We start from the raw sequence: 24,354 nt of genomic DNA on the forward strand, positions 1-24,354 counted from the left end.
CCATATATTTTAATGATCTTGATTATTAGTTTGAGATGTAATGTATTTTGTCCATTACCTACAGCTCTTCTTCAGCAAAAGCTTTCCCCTTCTCCCCACCAGATATGTTCCAGTCAAGAGAATGTTCTTAATCTGATATTAGGAAATTAAACCAGGAAATTCACAAAAGGCTGCTTGAGCTAAATGATTCTTGGATTATTGTAGTAACTTTTGCCATAATGTTTGTTCAAAACAACCCTGCTAACACTTGCAGATGAAATAACAACTTCTTGAAAATCAACTTTCTCTTTTGACTTCTTCCATCTGTTGTCTCTTCCCATCCAAATAAACAGCTCTTTGGGCCAGCCAATTGATGTAGGGAGGGAATCCACCCACTTTGAAGGCCCGGTGATACAACTTGATTGCATGCCTTATCTGCCATCTTCTGTCTTTCCCTGTAAAGGATCATTACTGACAGCCACTATGCTTTTCCAGCTGAATTACCAAACTTATTTTCCCTTCTACCTTAGCCATGCCCCTTCTCCTTACCCACTGTGAGAGGTTTTGGCTAGACTACTATTGTACCTGTTAGCAAAAGGGACCGGCAGAGCTCTAGTGAGCAAAGAAATCTTGGTTTAAAAATATGAATTGGAAACTTGGGACCATGTTGTTTTTACAGTAAAATCTGACCACATTTTATTCAAAGATAAGAAAGATGATTTGAAGGAAGACTTCCACCAAGTGCTGTTCTCATCTGGCTGGTGAACAAAACAAAACAAACCAAACAAAAAAAAAATTTCAAGAGGCCCAAAACCTGGCTTGTGCCATACTGAGGACAACCCTCCAGACACTAAAACACAGCAGCTGGTCTGCAGAAGTGGAACGCATGCAAACAAAATTAAGCAGAGCCTACAGTGGTCACTCTTGAAAACAGACTCAAGCTCTTCCCAGGCAATTGCATCAATTGCTGCTGATGCGCTTCCTAGGTGCAGACAGTTACTTAATATGGAAAGCATCTCAAATTTGTTTATTCACATTTAACTGTAGCTTTCTTTATGCTTAGTAACATTTTAAAAGCCTCTTAGTCAGAAGGATAAAGGTACTGGAACAACAACAAAAAAACCCACAACCCTTTTTCTATATACAAACTGACAAGACTGCACAAACAATTAAAACCAGTTTTGAACATTTAATAAAAACTCATCCTAGAAATCCAACTTTCTGCCGTGAGGTTCCCAAACTCTCCTCTTCATCCAAAGTCTTCTGAAGGGCTATGTGCAATGACTTGCCTACTCTTTTTCCAGTCTGCAATGCAAAGAAAGTAAAACAAATCTGAGACATATGCTTGTTAACAGGAAGACTCTTACAGAACACTTCCTTTTGACAAATATTTTCCCTTTAATGATTAATATGCACCAGCTAGTATAATCAAAATATGCTTTTAATTAAGAAAAATAATGGTTATGGAAGTTTCATTTTAATTTGATTAAGTTTTGAAAAAATGTACACATAAAGACAGAGCTCCCATTCATCAGAGAAGCATTCCATGATCATTAATACCAGATCTGTGCACTGCTGGATCACCCAGGAATACAAATTGAATTCACATCTGGCACAACCACACATTCAAATTAGCCAGCACACACAATATGAAGCAATATGCTGCCTGCCAGAGGACAAGAGATACCTGACCAGCAAAGCAATGTACTAATACAAAGTTCAGTAAACTCTTCTGAACGTGCTCAGAATAAGCAGAGTGAATTTAGACCAGCTCAACACCCTGTTGTGTGGCCAGAGAAACCCAAAATGGACACGGGCTGCATGACCAAATGAGTCTGCGAGCAGATCCTTCATTATGATGTGCAATTCTGTACTGTCCAAGGACCTTAAAGGAGTTAACAGAAGGTTTTCTTTACAGAAATCAGCTCCAGCAGTGGAAAACCACCAAGATTAGCTCCAATACCAGCCTCTACTCTTCCCACATGCACAACTGTATTGTGGAAACTGCAGGACAGGGAAACATTGGTCAATGCTGAAATAAAGATCTTAAGGCAGTGGTGCCTATTAGAGCTTTCCCAGGTCTTCTCTAAATGACCTGAAATACTGATTCCATACAGAGATGAAGAGAGCCCACCTGTCCCTAAAGAGCCAAAGACTGATTACATTAAACTGAGTTTATTAGCTCCTGATCAAGCCTATGCCTGCCACAAAGCTCTCTTTCACCTGTTGATGACAATTACCAACACCATGGGCCCACAAATCTTAAAATAATGTACATTTCTAATTGAAGAACCAGGTGACAGAATACAGCCCAGAGTACCAAAGGAAATTCAGGAAGAGGTTTGATGCAGCAGGGTAGCTGTCAGTCCTAGACCCTGTGAGTCATGCTAAGTGAAGGGGGGCACACACAAGAACTGTTACAGCTCTGCACTGGGACAAAGATCACAGCAGCAGTCTGGAGTCCTGAGAGGTGGTAGGATAACATCACTCACACCAGGCCAAAGTGAATGGGAACTGTGCACAGCTTTGGTATTGACACACAACACTGTTGCCATCTTATACCTCTTATGGTACTGCCTTGCCTTGCCTACACTTGTCTCTCTTATGGATTGGATCATAAACTCAGTAAAAAAAGCCTAATGCTGACAGCTTTCCAAAACTTTCCCGTGAAGCTGCCTTCCTAAGAGATATGTCCCAGGAACATCTGTTCTCTACCAGGCAAGGAAAGCTGAACACTCTCTGACCTGCAGCCAAATCATTAGGCAATGGAGGTGTCAAACACGGGTTATGCAGCTCCTCCACTGGACGTTCCCAGACACTTCTGTTTTTCTTGGTGTCCTAATGAGGCTGCTGAGTTTGAGGCAGGGCCAAACAACACATCTCTGGCCTCCCAGAAAACATCTTTGTTTCTTCTTATCAGCTTTATCCCCCACTCCTTCAAACTGCTCACCACCCAGGAGGGAAGACTTCTTCCAAACCAAGTGAGAGACAGCACAACTCACTGGGTGATCAGCTAAAGCTTTCAACTCCTTGCACCAACAAGTAGGGACAAGTTCACTAAAGCTCTTCAGCAGAGTAGGACGGTTTGAAGATTTCCTATGGTTACCTTCCATACGCATCTCTGATTAGTGCTTAGATGACCATTACATAATCCCAAGCACAGCGTTTGGGGGTAGGCTATACAATGGACCGCAGAAGTTCATCACCTATTTAGGGGTCAATGCAGAGCAAAATCAGTGATCAAAATAGAGGCTCCAAGCAAAGCTTTGTGCAGATAATTTGCATGGAGGCTAGCTTCTACCATGAACCTGACTTAAGCACCCATCTCTTTTTAACAGCCCTAGACCCAAAACCTCAAGTCTTCTATGACATTTAGTTAGAATTGGGTGCAAAATCCATCAAGGAAGACACATCAGATGTCCCTAGGAAGTTCGGTTTCTTCAGGATGCCAGATTAGAGGTAACACCCCTCTACCCAGATAAAGGGGATAAATGACATCTCTGACAGACACAGATAAAAAGCCCACTGGTACCACCAAGATTAGCACTCTGGATTGACATCATGAAACAATGAAGTGCCATAAATACTCAGCATGTAATTTCTACTTGAGATCAACTATTTTCAAACTTGGCTTCAATTTTTGCATTCCTCACTACAGCCATGCTGAAATTAGTTCTGGATCTCTAGGAAACAGCGCCAATTTGAAGTACTTAATTTTCATTCTGACTCCAAGTTGAAACCCATTTCTGTCTCATGCTCAAGGCCAAACCCAGGCATAAGAATTTATACTGCAGGACAGATTTAAGAGCCTGAAGAAAGGTTGAAAATGGAATTCTTATGTGGATGTGAACAACATCCAGATACTAGTATGTTCATGGAGTAGGAACAGATCAGAAACCCTATAAAGGAGCAAAGAAAAACAACAGTAAAATGAGAACAGCAAGCTTAACAGAACAAGTTCTACTAGAAGAGAACACCATGCACTAGCAATTCCAAACATCATCTCTACTTTTATAGGGACTTCACCATGTTAGAAGTTTTGCTCTTTCAGTCTTTAAGGGAAATGATGAGAGGGAACACGTTCTTTAAAAATACTCTCAAAGTTTATCAACTTAAGCTTTATAGCTGTGAAGTACTTGACTAAAACAAATGTGAGTACCCTATGTTTCAGGCATCTAAAAGTTTTAGCCAACATCCATTCATATTAGATTCTGTTTCAAAGGAACTCTCTGTGACCTTCAGCAAGTCCCTTGTGCACCCAATAAAAGCGCCAAGATCTCCGCTCTTCAAGTCCTTACTGCAGCTTTTCATATACCCAAGTTCCAGTTCATCCCGTATCATCCAAGACAGTAACTGCTCAAAACTCCTTACCTCCATCATTTCAAAAATACTCTCAGGATCCAGGCTACCTTTCCCCACCTTCTTCATAGAAGTGAGGGCACCTTTACTGGTCACAGAAATAAGCAGGCTGGCCAAAGAACAGGCTTCTTCCTGAAGGGTAGCATCCACCACATGCCTATATCCAATCTGTAAGTTAACGAAAAAATGACACATTAGTTTGCAGTTGTCTAAGCTCTTTATTAACAAGTTAAACTGTGAGTGGTATCTCTGTTAGTTATCTACAGCCTCCCATCCCTGTATCATGTGGCGTTTTGCAGTGGTCAGAGACTGACTTGACAGCACAGTATTTAAACAATCTCTGACCCCAAATTGTATGTACATACATAACAGAGGTGAGATAAGCATGTCACTACTTCATACTGTTTTGCCCTCAGACCATCCTTTCACCTATATGAAACTCCCTATTCCCCTCTCCTACCCAACTCCAAGCATGGACCTTGCTCCCCACTAGGTGAAAATTACACATCCTGAGACTCAGGTGAGCCCTCACTTCAGCAATGGCCTTTCTACTATTTATGCAACTTGCTTAAAAGAAATGTCAGACAGACTTTCAGGTAACTAAGCAAATCACTAACTCTTGCAATGGAAAATGAAGCATCCAACAAATCAACCGTGTTAGCTGTGTGCTGTATATGGAAAAGGAAAAAAAAAAAACTGTTTGAAAGAAAAGGACAGTATTGCACCCATGAAAACGGAGTTCTGTCCACAGCAAGAAATACTAGTGTAACTCCAGGCAGATCAGACGACCTCTGCGCCTCACAATGACCATTTGTTTTAACATACTGAAGTATCTGCTGCTCTAGATGTTGAGCAAGGAGTAGATGAAAAATAATAAACAACTCTTCTGCATGCAAGAAGATGCATTTTAAGAAGTCATCAAGTATAAACCTACAAGTCAGAGATGGAAAAAACCTCGTATTCAGTAAAGTTGTTCTTAATTAGGAGGCCAAAGGTGAACAAATACATACATAGTGAAGACTGACCATTTCTGTAACACAAGTTTTATCTCTAGGGAAAAAATATAAAAGGGCAGGTGAAGTTAATAGAAACTGAAGTCTCTAGGTAGAAGGTCAAAAATTTGTCAGGCTTACTTTGCTTAGTGTGACGATACAGGGCACATCATCCACATTAAGCCGAATACAATCATAAGGGTCATCAGACAGCTCAATCTCTTTAGAACCTTCTTCATCTTCCAGAACACGCACTTTAGGTATTCTGTGGAAACAAAATGTGCAAAATAATTGCCAGAACTGTTAATGAATACAGTTGTCACACAGCCTCAACTCCAGGAAGTACACTTTCTAAATAAGGCTAAATGTTTAGAAAAGAAATCCAGAATGTTATCAAAGTATTAACAACTCACTCACTGAGACTAGGAAGAAAACATTGTAAGTGGGAAGTTATTTAGGATAAGATAATAATATTTACATAATTCAAACTGCTAGAATCTGAACTGGTTTTTACACTAATATATGGGGAGAGAGTCTTTTGGAATTTGCACCAATCAATTCTGAACAATTCTTTTTACATCTGCCTGGATGTACAGGACACAAATTACCAAGACTGAATCCTTCCATACTGTGGTTCTCAACCTTGCAGACAACCACAAAGTTGTCAGAATTACAGCAATTGCAGTGCTTAGCAAAGCTGTGACATCAGTAGCAAATACAAGTAGTAAAGCTGTTCAGGGAAGAATGATGCTAACTAAGGAGATTTAGGGTAAAGGGAAAAGATGACATTAGTAAAATCCTTTCTCATTAGCAAGATGGGAAGATTGGCAAGATATTCTCATTCTTTAAGAAGCCAGAACACTCTGCTATTCTAAGGACAGATACACAAAAGCAACGATCAGGGATAGAAAAACCCAGGCAGAAGTCCAAGAAATACTTTCTTCTTAATTGTGAATGATGAGCTCTCACAAACAAGCTAGACGAGCTCCTTATCAGAGGTACATATATTGTATTTGTGATAGCCATTTAATGTGATTTTTACAGGATGATTTAATGCAGTTTTCTTAGCATAATGAATAAAGTAATTTAAAGCAATTTAGTAGAAGATGGTTATCACAAGGCGCCAAGAATGTCAGCATCTTATATACCCTCATTTATCCAGATGCCCACTAGGATGGAGTGCTGAGAGACTTTGCTTTACTGGCGTAAACCCTCCGCACAGCTCAACCATACTACTCTCGCTTTTAAACATTTGTACTTGAAAACATAAAATATTTCAAGTCGTCCCCAGAAAGCTAACTTCAGTAACCATGTGGAATGTAATATAATCTGTTTTTATATTAGTACTTTTACAGTAGCGTTGTGTTTTATAACTAGACTCTGTAGGCTACATTCTTTTACACATTCTGTATCAAATCTCTTTTAAAAGAAGAAGAGATAGAGGCTGATTTAGTGAATGTTTCCCCCACCAACGCAAAGTGATTTTTGTTGTTCCCTGGAGAGTATTTTAGTTATTTGTGGCTAAGAGTCCTAGAGGCAAGTACTTCACAACAGCTAACCCTGCTTCAGTGAGAACAAATCCCCTAGAAGAACATTGGCCTGAGGCAAGCTAAAACTAAAACTTTCAGTAAGCAGAACAACTGTGATATGTACTTTTTCCTGAAATGAAATTCAAAATGCTTTTCAACTCATTGGAAATGCATCAAAGCCTATTTTCAAGTTAAAAATATTCCATTAAAAATTGACGGAATAAAGTCACAAGGTGACTAACCCTCAAGCTGCAGAGGACAATGGACAACATTGGACAACAGCCTAGACAAGGAGTGTATATGCCAGAGCAGTGCTTAAAAAAAAGAAGGAAGATTTCAAGAAAATCTGTGAGATTAAACAATTTTTAACTCCATCCTAAAAGAGCTATGAAACCAGAGCAATGTTTGGTCCGCAAGAAAAAGCTGCCAGAATTAATACCTGAAAAATGCCTGCAAGTAACTGTTTTGGCCAAGAACAGATGGGAGGTACAAATTAGAACTATTACAGAGGCAAAAAGACAGTTGATCAGACACAAGCATCATTAGTTACATAAAAAGAGGGTACATACACACGGAAGCTAGACAAGAGAGTGTGGCACAAAGCATTTCCAGAAAACTAGAGATTGCCTCTCCCAGCTTGTGAAGATTTATCTTAAGAACTAGCTGTACATGTTTACTTCGCAACTCTCATTTTTCTATTTTGATTCCTGCAACTAATCAGTGCAGAAATCTGTACAGCAGAACTTAGTCACACAATGAACAATGCTATTTTCTGCATGCTGCGGACCCAGATTTCACAACTGCAAAACCAGTTCTACCCTTGCAAGCGGGCATCAGTTCTACCTCTACCATGCTGCCCAGCAAAAACCCACATCTGCAAGGCTATTGTGTTATGAACTCTGCAGCTTTATAACTTGCGTCGTTTCTGTTGCCTTCGTTGCAAGTAGGCACATTCCACAAGATCAAGTTTAATGTTAAATCCTGGCACAGTATCTACTTGCACTTTTTGCAATATCTACTTCCATCATGGATAAATCCAGCCTTAAGCACCTTGGAGACACAGTTAAGAAGAAAGTTTGATATGTGCTATCTTTTGCACATGATCTTGATATAATTTTCAGAACACCATGAACAGTGTAAAACTCCGAGGAGTAAGTGTTCCCCCTAAAACAGTCATATTGTCATTGTTCCATGCCTGAAGGGGACACGATGAGTCAGGTCAGACATACAAAGGGTTTAAATGCCATAATCCTTGTGCAAAATTCCTTAGGTCAAGATTTTGGATTTACTTAGCCCTAAAGAAAAACATGTCCATAGCTATTATAAAAGTGGTTAGAGCAAGATTTTAATGATGAAGCTGAGGTTTTCAAATGTCTATCTGAATATCTAAACATTTGTAGCTTCACAGAAAAAACAGCAGTTTGAGTTTCCTACTCTTGGTTCCAAGGCTGCAGTCAAGGATGACAAAGATCTGAAAACACTTATAACAAAAACCTGGTTGTAAACAGATTATGAAAGGCAACTAAGTCTCAAAGACGGACACACATGTCAAGCAAACTTCAGAACAGTTAATCTGAAGTGATCTTCAAATAGACATCTTGTCCTGCTCGGACAATAATATTTTATGGTAAGTAGGCAGCTACTTTAAACAACCTTGTGTCAATCCAAAGAAAACTTAGTAGGTACCAAGGGAGAGGAAGAGTGAATGAGGACAACAGGTTTTCACTCTGAATTTCACCTCCTGACTTTCTGAGCTCATATGAGATTAGACATACTAGCACTCCCTGCTCAAATCAATAGACAGGGTTTTCACAGGTAAAAAAAGTCAACAGGCTCTGCATTATGTCCTGCTGTACCACATTTTGATTTGATATCCGACTTCCACAAGACTGTGGATGCTTGCCCACAGATTAAAGATTACATGAAGGATACAGCTGTCAGAAGAATAAAAATAAAGCAAAATCATTAAAACAATTACACCCTACATGTTGCCCATGTTCCCAAATCAATATTTTCTTTTATTTATTTAATTACTTTTAATATGATCTTCTCTCTTTATTTAGAGCTAGGATTCTAGATGAAATAAGAAAAAAGACCTAGTTATCTTGTAAATAAAGTACGTGCCTTAGATCTGCAAAACAACTTACATGGGAGCAACTGTTGTAACTACATGACTCTTGCATCCTGGCAGTTCACAGAGAAACATAGGCATTTCTTCCTTTTAGTGTACTGCCAACTCTTTTGTGAGCCATTACGTTTGTGACAGTATTTCTTAATGATATAAAAACAATCTAGTGTCAGACGTTACCTTTGAGAACTTGATTAGCATGGGAAGTTTCTCAGCAATATATACAAGTTGTAGTCTCAGATGGATTCTCCCCTTATCCCCTTTTAAAGTGTTTATAACCCGATATACTGCCTGTCTTCAAAAGCGTATTTTCCTCTTCTTGCACGTACTTTTCCAGCTCTAGTACTGTGCGCTGGTTCCCTGATGAATAAGCCAGAACTATACCAATCACTTCACTTTAGCAGATCTCTAATTTATAGCTGCAGAACAATTTGAGATCCACTTTTAAAACATTTGTGTCTATAGGAGTCTAACTTTTGCACCTCTTCCAGCTACTTTTGCTACGTAAGTTTCTTAGCAAAGCCATTCACTAGTTTCTTTCTCAAGGGTGCTACAAAACTATATTCCCTTTCACCTATAGATAAAGAAGATAACATTAGAAAAAGTAGTATTGAATGCTATCATTAAAACACACACAAAGCATCATTCATTCTACTAGATTTCGTTCTTCCATTCTTTGAATTAAAATGCATGGGGCAAAGTTCTTTTAAAGACATATAATTTTCCCCTCCCCACAATCCCTCACCACCATTTTATCCTTTTAGTGTTATAAAGAACTCTAGACTAACAGTTAATGAGAAAGAACACCAGAAGTGGGTAATCAGGGCTAGTTACAAACCAGTTGGCACACAGAGAGGGCTGTTTATTCAGAAGCATCATATATCAGTAAATACTTCTTATTTTAAACCCACAAGGCATTGACACAAAGGCCTCCATCTACTTGCAACGAAATCATATGGTCAAGACATTTTTTTCCAGATCTGGGTACAGAACAAAAGTTTTACTGTGAGCCTGATTGTGCATAGAATGCAATATGACACTTGATTATTAGAAACTGAATTAAAGTCATTAGTTCATGTTACTTGCACGCAAATGGACTGCCTTGTATCTGAATGCAAGTTGCCTTGGGTATTTCTTATTTAAATAATGAAGCATTAAAAATGCCTAGCTTAGAGAGCGTACTAATTTTCTACTGCCAATGCCATTTCCACTGACATGAAATAAGATCTGTGCATTACCTTGTGTTAAAGAGAGCTGCCTTCACTGCGATAGAGATGGCATCAAAGAGGTTCCCACCACATTCCAATAACTGAAGAGGAAAAAAAGAATCTCTTTAAAAGAAAATCAGGCTAGTGACTTTAAACCAAGTCTTTATTTTACTTAAACCTACTTGAAAAGGCACAAAATGAAGAACCAGAACAAGTTTTTAAAAAACAATGTCGTCTTTAAAGCCTATCTGTGAAAAGAAACAACAGATAGGAAATTAAGATTTTGGCTAACTGTATTATACATGCAAAATAGAAGAGTTAACACACTTCATAATAAAATTAATGACAAAATTTAGTAATAGAAGCTGAAATTAAACAACTGTTCTTATTCTTCTTGTGCCAAGGCTTTGAACTAGACCAGAATACTTTTTATAAACTCACCACATTCATTCTTTAATGTTAAATCAAGCCAATCCATTTTCTATACTTTATTTCAAAGAGGAGTCTTTTTTTTAAATATCAGCTGGACGAACCCAATTGGTAGAATCATTTTCAAAGCAGCAATGCAAATTGTCACCCAGAACATGGTATGAAAAGCTAGTTACAGAAGGTATAGTTATGAAGGCGCATCGTGATTTATTCTCTATTCTTTATAGAAAAGGAGTCATCGGCAGGTGAGTCTCGTAGCTGAAAAAGATCTAAGGAAATCCTGATGTCAAAGTCTAGTTGTTCATAACACTATCATTTGAATTAAAGTGTGTGGAGGGAATCTAGCTTAGCTTCTTCCCATGAAGGTCAGGAGAAGAACAGTCAAAGAGAACAGCACTGCATACTAGATAAAAAGGCAGGGCTCCCATAACCACTAATACCTTCTACAGGCTGACAGACAACTCAAAGATGTATTTCGCCATAGTCTAGTGTTAGTTCTCTGAGAGCTCTGCTCTCAGCTGCCAGTACTATTCTGTGAACACACACATCCCCAGCAAGCATTTGAAACTACTTCAGGGAGGACATGTGGATGCTTCGCCATTACATCAATCTATGCTGGATGACGAGACCAAAACAAGTTTTACCATACTGATTACATTGATTGTTCTTCAAAACCTATTTAAGAATGAGATAAACTCCCACACTGGGAGCAAATCATAAATCAGATATTCTGGAAAGACAGTTTGTTTTTATGAAGACAGACTGAACTGTGTAAGAAGAATAACAAAAAGTTGGGATAGAAAACTAAATACAAAAGTGATCAGATTATTTCTTTGCAGACAGCTGCTGGATACAGAGAGGTTAACTTGCCACTTTCAGTCATTATTAGATTTTACTGGATAACAAAATAAGCCCCACAATATCTTTGTTATTAAAACACAATAATGGGATGTGCCTGTACTGTTGCTAGACTTATATTCATGCTGCTATTCTAAAGCCTTATCTGTATTACAGTGGGGCCTACAGGCTAGGAACACAGCCTGTATCAAGCACAGTACAACAACTCCTCCAGAAAGAAATGCATGCTCTCTTCTCAGCTGAAGCACTGTGTACTGAGATCCCCCTGTTTAAATATTTTTTCTTTTCACTGAGAAAGTCTACACAACTGAGAGTTGTGGGAAGCACAGAATTCTTTAGAAAGGACTGCTGTTATTTTACTGATATGCAAATGAAACTTACTGGGGGTAGGGGGGAAAAAAAATTGTAGACCTTGCCTTATTCAAAGACATTTTTCCTCTAAAAGGACATATTTCTAACTTTTTTTTTCCCCAAACTGGGGTGGGAACAGAAAAAATAAGGAAATCTTCTGAGGGGTGCTCAGTAGTGAATAGTTAAAATTTCAACAGAACCTAATGCACACCCCCTCAACAACCCATACTGTGGTTGGGTATGGAAGGAAAAGAGATTGCACACTTTGGTTCTCCGTGCTCAGCACAGTAGGCTGCTGGGGCACATTATATGGAGAAGGCTATACATGTATCAAAAACACCCTCAAAAATGCCTAAAAGCTTACTTCTAACATCAATTACTTAGGAGGGGAAAGAAATTGAGGGAAACACACAGACGCCGAGAACAGGCTTACAGTTTTGCAGTACTGTTTATCTCCACATTCATGAGCTACTCTTTGGAAGTGGAACACCTATTATTAGGAAAAAACAGATGTATTTTGAAAGGTCAAGGTATATATTCTTGACCTTTGATACATATACATATGTATGTGTCCATATGTCTGCATCTTTATGGTGGGTATAGTTGAAGTGATTTTCTTTCCCGTCTGACTGTACGCAATTATAGCGCCTCCCAAATACACCGACCACTAGAAAATATTCAAGATGTGTTTTTAATTTATAAGCTGCACAACTATGCAAAATATACTGTTTTCTCTTTTGAGGTTGCATATGTGAAATTCTGTTTACACACAGGAGTTGAATACAGATGCGTTGATCAAAGTGTGCATGGCTAAATTACATAGAAATGGTTTCTAACATTCTTTCTGAGTTTTCATCTTTCAGAATGAGAGACTTTAAAACAAGTACCTTCCCACCAGACCACAAGGTACCAGTATTTTCAGGCTTTAAGACCTAAGACTTATTCTCCCTCCAATTTAACTATGCAACACAAACATCAATGTGAACAGCTTCTGGGAATTATAAAGTAAAATATCATCCAAAGGACTCTCAATAAGCATTGTTATTATATTTAGAATCTGCCTCCCTCAAATGATTAATTGGTACACTTGTACCTTATATTAGCACAAGTGTCATACTTCCACCATGTACTATTAAAATAGAATTCCATAGGAATGATTCATCAGGAGCAGCTTCAGGAAAATTTGTAGGTATTGATCACCTACATCAAGTATAAACTATAACATGCAATATACATGTCTTCTATTTAGAAAAGAATATAGTACAAATACCTCAAAAACGTGAAAATACAGAGGCCTCAGGTGGAAAAGAGGGGCAGGGGGGAGGGCAGAATAAGAGACAAATGTTAACAGCATCTTGTCTTAACTGTACCAGCAGCTCTTCAATGGCTCACACACAAATCCCTGCAGAATATGACATTAAAAAGACTCACCAAGTTTAGAGTTCTAATTATGAACTTACAACAGATTCTTTATTGGCACTGTAAACAAAGCTAAATGTAAAAATCATCACATAATATAGGTCTTGATATTCATAATTCTGATACAACTAGTAGCATAAAAATACCAAGTCTGTTTTTCTCTGTAGCTGTGGACAGTCAACAAATTTGTCCAGGAAGACTCAAATAACAACCAGTTATACCTCATACAAAAGCTACACAGAACTACTTCTGCAGCAGTCAGCTTTATGAAAGTCTTTGTTTATGCAGTGTTTATGCATTGTTAAGCAGTACATTGCTTAAATAAGCACAGCATTTAATATTCTGTACCTCTGCTGGTAATTGCCTAGTAACTAAAGGCCCCAGTGTGATTTCTCAGAACTAACACTTTATTCTCTATTAAACTATGCCAAGCTCCAATAAGCTGGTGACTAGGACTGTTAAAGCAATCAGCAGTGGTACATATTTGATCATTTTGTATGCGGACTACGTCACAGTATGTACCCTATCTACTATAATGAGGCTAATGCTACTACTGTTTCAACACCTAATGGGCTAATTTTCACATTTATTTAGGTCTTAGTTTAAATGTTCCTGTTTTGTTTATCAAAACGCTATATTTAACTTTTTTGGCAATACAGCTTAACATTTCGCAAATCATTTCATAGACATTAATGGATTCCTATATGAACCCTCAACATACTTTCAGTTACAAAGTTGACAAATAGAAAGTCAACTTTGGACCAGTAACAATTTGAAATAATGCTCAGGGGAGCCTGACTTGCAGACTTCTGTCAAATCCCCATGACAGGGTACTTCTAATACAGCATAGTTTGGAAATTGAGCTGCTGCAAGCACAAGATTTATATGCATAAAATTTAGTTTACATTTTTTAATGGGAACAAATATTCAGCTTCTCTTCTACATTCAATACATACATACAACTTTCACCAAAAAGTGCCTGAATCAAACATAACTTTTGCCAGAAAAGTTTCTATTTTACTTTACTGAATTAGTACTGATAATAGTGCGAAGAGGTAGACAGGATGGACAGTTATGTTAGTGCTAACATACACCCACACTAACTTACATTGATTAGAATGATACATTTGCTGTTATATCTAGCTTGGAGAAAAGCTTAGCTTTCTTTAGTGGCAATTTCTTTGTCAATATAAGGTCAGTGATTTTTATCTGAGACAGATTTGGAGTACTCAGTGTTTTATTCGCTCTGGAGTAGAGCAGCAGTATCAAGAAAAGTAGAAAAAGAACAAGCTAGAAGTAGTGATTAACTATTACAGGCAGATTCACAAGAAAATAGCCATCCATGCTGTGAAGCATTACAACACATCATGAGAAGCTTTTTTCAAATACGAAAATACACATGCTTACGCTAAGTCAGTCAGCACCTTGAAAAACCTCCTTGAATCTTAGTTTTCATTTACTTACCAATACATCAACATAGAGAACCCAGCAGTGCTCTCTGGGATTAATACAAAGCGATTTCAAGTCTACACTGCTTTCACTGCTAAATACTCTGTAGAGTGTATTTGCTATCTCTGTGCCAAGTTCTTCTCCTCCCCGGCCTTCAAATTCAGGAGTAGCATTTGCAGAACTAGATAAAGAAAGAAAAAATACTTTCACTTCTGAAGCACCCAATACCAAAAGAACATTTCTTAAATATAAAGCATTAGAAATATTTAAGGAATTATTTGTACAAGAATAAGCACCCTATTTGTAAAGAAATTATTTCCATTTTGCATAAGAAAATATCTTGATGCAGATAATATACCTAAATTTTGCTACAAACTCTGATACTAATTAAATTCCACTACTATCTTCAGTTCCCAAGTTACAATAGTAAAGTTGGTGAATTCTCTCAGGGATCATTTCTTAAGCACTCTCATCTTCTAATACCTCAACCCTTTCAAAAATAAAAAAGTGAGAAAAACCTGTACTAAGTTCAGAACAGCTAACAAGACAGCCTGTTAGACTTGAATGTTAAATTAATAAGACAAGAGAGTGGCTAAGAAGAGAAAGATGTGATGATGTGACAATATAACAAGTAGAATACTACTGGTTTTTTTAAGTGACATGACTGCCTGACCTTAATTGGTAATTTCTTTAATGAGTGTACTCTCTGCTATCAAGCCACTTACAGACAGCAGCTCATTATTTTCAGCAACTACAGCTTATGGACAGCAGCAACTAAAGAGCATTTTTTTTCTGAAAGGAATCTGATAAAAGTGTGTGGTCTTCACTTCCCCGATTCCAACATAACAAACTTTGTTTATGAGCAGTCAGGCAAGAAATTCCTTGGGTGCTGGGACCTTGTACACAGCTAAGAACAAAATTCTAACAATGAAACAGGCCTACCAAAAAAACCTGCACAAATAAAGCCAAACAAAAAAACCTCCACCTCCAAGTCACAATGAAAGAGAGCAAAAATGTCCAGAGATACATATGCAGCAAAATAACAAATATATTCTGAACCCAGCCTCTGGTTTATAGAGGGCAAGAGCATTCTTAAGCACTGGACCTGTGGCACATGCTGCAGCTCTTGTTTTTAAATAAGCTAGTCAAACCTCTCCCAAATTAATTTGTCATTACAGAACATAGGAAAGGAGGTGGTTCCACAGAATTAGTTTCTGTATGTTCAAAATCTGTAATAGCAAAGCCTTGTAGTCTCCTTGCTGGGCACCTCCCAGTGCCAATTTCTCATTTATGTTTTGTGTTTATATGATGATACAAACATACAGCAGAAAATAAAGTCTTGGACTATAATACCTTCACCTTTAAAAAAACAACTGAAGATGCACATTATCTAGATATGACTTAAACCATCAAGCGAGCTGTATCAACAAGACAGCAGAGCCTATAAGCTTACATATATTATCTATTATTATTGTTATCTGTAAGAATTGCCTCACAGTAATTGTCTCAACTTGTTCTTTTGCAGAACTAATGAAAACTCAGAATGCCAGGAAGAGCTACTGGATTTTACAGAAGTTATTTCCTGCTTCTAGAAACAGACAGCACTATACATGCTTTAAAAAAAGTAACTGCCAGTCAAACACTGACCAATAGTTCCAGACTACATTTGCCACACAAATAAGCACTACAAGTGTGACACACAATATTATTCACAGTTGTGTTAATATTAGACACTAATTTTTTTAAGATAGGACCATATATAAGTATAACTTAATTCTGGAAATATGCTGAGTCAGGTCTTCAAGTTGTATTAAACAAGCACTTATCCATGGAAGCAGCTTTTATGCAAACGAACTACATCATTCAGTTTAAACCATTCTCTTTAAAGTATGGTTGTACAAGCTGTAAGATTCCTATGAGAAGTTGAAAAGAATTATACAAATCCTAATCTATACCTTATTATTATTTCTAAACACAAGGTTTTATCAAATGTTGTATTTTTTAATTATAAATGGCCACTTTCTTTGACAGCAAGTAGGAAGAACGCAAGACTCAACTGGATTATCATTGCAAATTTCACTGCATCTTAATTCCATTATTATTTTAACACTTCAGTTCCTTGCAATCAGAGTGAAACAAAGAATTTATCAGGCTACTATTGTAATAACTATATGGTAAATACTGCCACCTAATGCTCACAGACTACTGCAGTAATTTACATCGGGTAAAATTTGAAAAGGGGTTGTCTAGCACACTAGTAAGAGAAAATGCCAAAAAACTCATTTTATGGAGCACAGAAAGAACTTAGTAGCGGCCAGGTGGAGCACAGAATCTCTACTTCCAAACAGAACATAATTTTAAAGATTCTGAAAACTATTTCAGTGTCACATTGCATAACCACCAAGACTCCTCCTAAAGCATAATGATGTTTCTACCACAGATCTCTACCGAATTTCAAAACCCTTGCTGTTACCAGTCAAAACCTTTCTCTCACAGCAGTTAAGTACTCCTCATCCATCGCTCAGGCCATTAATATACTATAATCTACAATGTAAGTAATTATAACAGAGATAAAACAGTTAATTAAACAAAAGCTTAATTTTCCTCGTATACAAGGTCTTCATTACACAGAGGATATTTTTCACTTGAAGCCATATTTACTTCAAGCAACCATACCAGATTTCTATTCTTGCATGAAAAGAAACACACAGTAATTTAAAACAAGGCAGATTTGCTGTTTTAGAATCAGCAGTAAGTTAACCACCTCACTAGTAGTACACTCTTCCAGACGATATCACGTTTATGATGCATCTGGACTGCCAAGGCAGTCCCAGAAATAGATAGACCTGAATTTAGGTCCAGATGCTGACTAGCTGTGTTAATATGATTATAGGGATATTCAAGCTCATAACCCTATAAAGAATTGGGCTAACAAGGGTTTGGATTTAGTCTAGTCAAACTGCTAATTCTAACAACATGGATTTATTGATTCAGGTCTTTGCCTGGTCAGGCACCATCACCACACTTCCCATCCAAAAGAACATCTGCTTATAGCATTTGAAACAGTTTTACTCAAGCATCAGATGGTGTTTCTCTCTGAAAACGTAGCTCAATCCCATCTGGTATAGACAATGCCTCTTTAATGGAGGAAGTACCCTACAAAAACATAAAGACATTTCATTCTTTCAAAACCCATTAGTTTGCCTCTTGTCTCTGCAAAGAAGAGTTGCCGCAATAAAGGGTTTATGGTAGGGGACAGAGGGGAAGGAAAGGTTTCTTTCCTGAAGCCACCATTCAAGTGATGCCTTCAGTGACTGCACTGAAATTTGTTTTCAGTTAACGTTTTCCCCACTAAACACAATGGAACAGTATCTGAGGATCTCCTAAGAGCATTCTGATGTGGCTGTTCTGCAATACTGTTATCTCTTACGATTTGGAAAACCACTTTCCATCTAAAATATTTAAGATCCTATCTGATCCAGCCTGCCATGCAGGCATCACAAATAGGCCCACTCTCCCAGCTGGAACAAAAGCGTGTCTGGCCTTCAAAGTGAAGGAACAGATGGCCAGACTTGGACAAATATATTCCTTGCTTCCCTAATTCCACAAACAAAATCTAATGCATTCGAGGAATTCAGATGTCTGCTTTTTAGTTGTTGTTTTTTGAAAATGATAAATCTTTGCATCAGTCAAAAAACAACCCCCCAAAACCCTTAACAAGTCAGTATTAGAACAGCCCCAAAACTCAAACAGTCTTTCAACATCAATGGCCAAGATGATTGTCTTCTCCAGTGCTGGTGGGCAGTATGGACATCACACACAACATGGAGTTGTTCTATGATAACTAATTTCTACTATCACAAATCAGTGCCCTAAAAATCATCTCTTCCAGAGACTCGCATTAAAGTCTGCCTCAAAATGGGACTAAATGTGCTTCTCAGGTTTTAGGTTCAGGACTCGGAGCAGAATAAAATGGAATTTTGGGGCAGATAATTACATACATGATCCAGCAAGTGAGTATTTTCAGCAGTAGAAGAAACCACAGAAGTTTCAGGAAATAAGCATTTTAAGACAGCAAACACTGCAGTCTGAGTTTTTATTATTAGTTTCAACAATATAAAAGCCAAGGAGAACCTACAGGAACTTCACCAGGAGATGCAGCGTATCAAACTGCTCAGTTACTACCACCCAGTGGCAGCCTGGAAAAGCATCAGAGTACTGACAGCATTTCTCATTTCCCTTTACAGAGAAAAAGCTGCCTCCACATTTTCTCCTTTGGATCTTTCTGGAGGCTAGATGTCACCTTCCCCTGGCAGCACAAGCACGCAAGAAGTGACTAACCTTCTCTAAAATTTAGGCTTTTGGGCTGTGTTGTCACAGAAAGCAAGGATTATCTATTTCTACAACTGACAAGATTCATCTTGCACAATATTGCTGCACATCCCCCTCCCATCTTCTTATGAAGCAGAGATTAACAGTTAGAAAATATAACCTAACATTAATCTAATAAATTGAAGTTTTTCTAATATTTTCTAACATTTATTTACATATGAAAGAAGTGTCACAGAATTGCAACATCCCTACACACCACTTGTTTTAGCAAGGAAATGTCCCTGCTGTCAGTGACTTTCTTCATATACAAACCACCAGAACAAAGCAGGTACTATTTAGCATATTTCATACAGGAGTTTTATAAAGCAGTCAAGCTCAGATCCCCTCTAATAGCAGGACCACATTTGAGAAGATCATCTTCCTGCCTGATATTTTGTGAACAGTAATCATAGACAAAGAATAGGCGAGCCCTTCTCCCTACAAACTAGTTTCCACAGTTAACTAGCACATTGTGATGTACAGAGGCAATCTTAGATAAGGCTGCACAATATGAGAGATACACGAACGTTAAGGCAGATATAGCCAGTTAGGTCAAAAAGATTACCAGATATACACTTACTTAGCTTTACTAGTGGTATATTGGTTTAATGTCAAAGTAGCAACATTTTTTGGTTTTAATAAAAAGGTCACATGCAAAACAGCTAACTTGACAGTGCCAAGGCTTTGATGAGAGGTTCCCAAAGCACATTAGAAAGTCTGCAAGATATGGATACTGTAGTTACAGATAGCAGACAGTCTGGAATAACACCGAGATGTCACTATGCTATCTCAGAGCAACGTGAAAACAAGAGCTCTCAGTTTCCTTCTAGCTTCCTTCATAATTCAAGCACTATGAAAACTGTAAGGCTAAACAATAGTCCATTTGTAGCACAAAGCCAGGAATATGATTAAAAACAAATACAATTTTAATTAAATACTAATTCACTGATAAATATAACTATATTTTCTAATTAACTTTTGCCTCTGAAGTTTACAGTGAGGATTTTTCTTTTTTTACAAATAAATTTGTACAAAACATACTTCAAACTTTTTCCACTGCTTTCACAAAGTAAGTAAACCTTTAAATACAATTAAAGTACAGTCTGTATCAGTCAATTCTTTTCTTCCAGAACACTTAGTTTTTGAAAGAGATTTTTTCTATTCTATCGTTGTAAAAAAGACAACTGATATTGTAGTCATGAAGTGATGTTAAATTCATGTGTAGCTGAAGCATTACTCTTTTCAATCTGCAGTGATGCCATGCAATTTGGGACTGTTTTATTTAACCTGTTTTCATTCTTTAATTCCTCGTGTTTTGCTTATTTTGGGTCTGCAGAACCAGCAGGAAGTTTCTGAACATTCACCACTATTGAAACAGTAAAACAATTTGTTTCTATTACTCACATGGGAGGCTAGCGGAATGAAGGTATAAACTTCAGAAGAATGCTAAGATCTGATTGGTCATTTATTCCAACTATTAGATCTCTTTCCTTCTCTTCCAGTATACTAACCAGTCAACAAAGAATTCCAGGTAACCTTCATCTGGCTTCTCTAACTTCGGTGTCCCCATTTCAGCTTTTACCCCTACCAAGATATCAGTGTGTCCCTGTTAAAACAAAAACATATTGCACAACTGGAATTACAGTCACAGAACTACTAGTTTAATTTAAATGCCTATGGTAAGCTGACATTTCTGCCTTTCAGTTATCTGCACTGATCATTCTATAAAAGCAAACTTCTCTGTAACATTCATGTTTTTTAAAAAAGGAAAGGCTTTGGAAGGACAACTTTAAGCATAAGTAGATTCCTCAAATAATTACCATACATATTAGCTTTCCCTAGGTTAAAAAGACACTCTTAATATCCATGACTACTTCTATCATTTTGGTTCTGAAAACAGCGATTTCTGCAGAACCTTTATAATAATGCATAGTATATTTGTCTTCTTCACAATCAACACACGCCAGAAGTAGAACACATGGTTCACTCTAAAGGAGTAGAATTTTTTCCAGCGATTAGGCACAACAACGATTTCAGTTTTCAAGACTAAATGTTAGATTAGTTCAGATTGAAGGCTGTGCAGATACTGCACAGTAAATCTAGCTCAAGCAGGTTAAGCCAACCTGAACGAATTACGTATCCTGTCATAACTTCCTTAACCCATAGTTTTGGTTAGTGCTATACACACAGACACAAACCCATCTACAAATAGCCTCGGCTTATCTTAAAGCTAGTCACATAAACCAGGAATTTCATCAGCAAGATACACAATCCCTAGGAAATTTGCTTACCAGCTTTACTCTTGCAGATCCACTTGTGTTTGATACAACATCTGTTTCTACTTCTGCACATCTGTAGTCTTCACAGCCACGCCCATCTACACGAAGGTCCTCCTAAGACAATCAATATACTGAGCTTAAAGGAATCAGTAATGAAAAGTAAAAAAAAAAAAAAATTTCTGTGATTTTAAAGTTTCCTTTTCCTATGCCAAACACAGCAGTAAAAAGGATATAAAAGCAACAGCTCATAGTTTCACCACTTTTACTTAAAAGTAGAATGGAACCAACTGTACTTTTCCATTTACCTCTCATTTGTCTAGAGCTTGAAACAAGCTCTTGCAGACAGACATGTACTCCTGCAAAGAAAGCTTCAGACTGCAAAAGTGTAAACATCTTGGCTTTAAAAGGTACTTTACCTAGTACAACACGGATCTTTCTTGGGATACTCAAGTTCTGTACTTTTATATATGTAATTAGGACATATACAATTATATGTATAATTACATAGATTACATTATATGTTACTTTAATTAAAATATATGTATTTCATATATGTGTATGAAATTATACATATTTTATATATGTAATTATGTAATTATGAATTAGCAGACAAAAATAAGCCACCAGCCTTCCAAATACTTTCATCTATTTGTATTTCAAAGACAGATAGCATGCACCCTCAGATACTATACAGCTTATCCCCATAAAAGTAGTTTTCTTTTCCGTAAAATAGTTTCTGTACTTTGCAGAAAGTACAGTCCTTTTGTCTTTGGCATTTCTCCCCGCACGTCCTTCACTCCTCCTCCTCGGTCCACGCACCGTTTCTTAGCTTAGTGACAGGCTAAAACTCTATGCAACGACAAAAACTTGAGAAAGGAAAGAGGGGGCAAGAGGGAAGACAAGAAATGAAAAAACAAATCCACGTCCTGTTCTCAGCCTGCCTTTTGTTCTGATGCTCTGTTCTCAGTGTACTCGGATGATTATTACCCCAGATATTTCCCCGCTAGACACCAGGTAATAGAAAGCTCGCCCCCTCCCTCCTCCCCAGTCCTCGCTACACCTCGTTCCCGCCCCACACCTGCTCACAGGGAGTGAGCGATCCCGGAGGGCCGGGGAAGGGCCCTGCCTCACGCCCCTCAGTGCAACGCTGCCACCGGCCACAAGCACAGCCCAAATGACTTCCCGCTCCTCGGGGCAGAAGCTGCCGCCTGCACGCCGCCCTGGGCTACCTGGACGCCATGCACGATGTAAAGCTTCTCCGCCTCGCTCAACACCACGGACGCCATGCCTCCCACCGCCACACGTCACACACGCTCCACGCTCTTCCACTTCCGGCGCCCCCACACCGCCGCCGCTAACGGCAACGGTCGCCGCTACACCATGGAGAGGGGGCGGGGACGGGGAGACACGCGCCATTCCGGCCCGGCGTGACGCCCAGCGGTGGGCGGGGTGAACCCCGCGCCTGCGCACTAACCCGCTCCCGCGTGCCGGAGGCGGGAAAGCGCTCGGGTTGCCGTAGCCGCCATTCCACCCACCGAGCGGGGATCTCATGTCGGGGTCTTCCCCGCTCTTACAGGCCGAGTGGGGTATGTAACCGTTAAACTCCCCACAGAAGGCTTTCACAGGGAGTAGATGCAGCGGTCTGGACGTGGAATCCGCTGAGCACCCCCGCATCCCGAAAAACATCCCCCTCCCAGGAAGCTGATGCTCCTGGTAAACCACAGGGGCAGCGCCCGCTCTGTGCCAAGCTAAAAGGTCCTGAAGGAGGCCGTGGAAATACGCCAGTGCTCGGGAAGGGCTTGCGTAGTGATAAACCCCACAAGAAAAATGAGGAAATGCAGAGGTTTTTACCTGAAAGGTCAGAACAAGGTGTAGTGCACGGGGCAGGCTGGTGCAGGAGCAGGGAAGAAGCCAAATGTTCTCATTAGGAGAGTGCTATTGGTCCTGTGCCAGATATCCCTGGGAAAGTAGCGTGGGAAATGTAATTAAAAACTCATACTTTATATTAAAACAACAATTAAGGGGTTTTTTCCCCAACAGTTCTAATTGAAAGTTTCGTAACAATGAGTGGTTAATGTTGTAAGTTTCACACTTTTTTTGCACGGCTCTTGTGTATAATTTTCAAATTATTTTAAAAGTTGCTATCTGACTTCACGCTGATGCTTGCTTGGGTGAGAATGACCCATGGCTTACAAGGATTACGCAGTACACTGCCGGAGTTTATCCAGGTGTTTCTAGCTCTCCTCTCTGAGACTCCCTGCTCAGTCAAATGTACAGAGCATTTCTGGTTGTGCCTGCTTGAGCAGGCGGCACGATGCAATGGGAGCACACCTGAAGAGCGGGAGATGTTTCAGAGGTTTTCCTCGGGGCTAGCTCCGGTCTTGGTCCCATTAGTGGGCTGCACATCCGATAGCAGTTGGAGCAGAGCAAATGCTGCTCCATGCAGCAAATGCATGGGATGCATCCCATGGCTTACCTGCATCCAAAATGAGTCAAGTTTCTGCACGCCAGGGTTGTTCTGTGGGGATCGCTTACTGCTTCTCGGCAGGGAGAGCCAGCGGTGGAGCCTGACTGAGCTGGGAGTGCCAAGGAGGCGAGCAGGGCCAGGGGAGTGCCTGGCAAAGGCAGTGCCCGTGCAGAAAAGGGGCCTGGCTTGTATGTTCTCCCTAAATAGCAGCTGCCAGTGCTGCCGTCCAGCACAGATGGACCCTTTGTCCGACGCGCACTGTGATTCTTGAGTCCTTGCATTCTACAGTGTGAGCCAAACTACGGAAAGGAGAAATTAGTAACTCCCTTATAAAAGTGAGTTCCTAATCTGAAATAAAGTGTTAATGCAGCTGCACCCTGGGATTCCTGCTGAGAGTACAGAGAGATGATATTCTGGCTCCCAGTCCTGCTGGTCTCGTGGCTTAGCCCACAGCAGCTAACAGTTCCAACCGCAAGGAAAGAGGACATTTTTTTTTGGCCTCACACCCCACACCCTCCCCCCCCCCCGCCGCCATC

The 24,354-nt window shown here is 39.1% G+C and overlaps 1 protein-coding gene across 1 annotated transcript; it reads right to left on the minus strand.

Moving 5' to 3' along the window:
• Positions 1 to 399: 399 nt before the first annotated feature.
• EXOSC7 (exosome component 7) lies at positions 400 to 22,637 on the minus strand (the record flags this gene model as incomplete). Its single annotated transcript, XM_081996907.1, has 8 exons — positions 400 to 1,284; positions 4,351 to 4,506; positions 5,472 to 5,595; positions 10,226 to 10,296; positions 14,717 to 14,882; positions 20,584 to 20,678; positions 21,364 to 21,465; positions 22,581 to 22,637. 8 exons carry the CDS (start codon positions 22,635 to 22,637, stop codon positions 1,180 to 1,182), a joined length of 876 nt encoding a protein of 291 aa, XP_081853033.1. The 3' UTR covers positions 400 to 1,179.
• Between the last annotated feature and the right edge of the window lie 1,717 nt (positions 22,638 to 24,354).

Source organism: Phaethon aethereus (assembly GCF_964289735.1).
Source record: "Phaethon aethereus genome assembly, chromosome: 2".
In the NCBI taxonomy this organism is placed as follows: Eukaryota; Metazoa; Chordata; class Aves; order Phaethontiformes; family Phaethontidae; genus Phaethon; species Phaethon aethereus.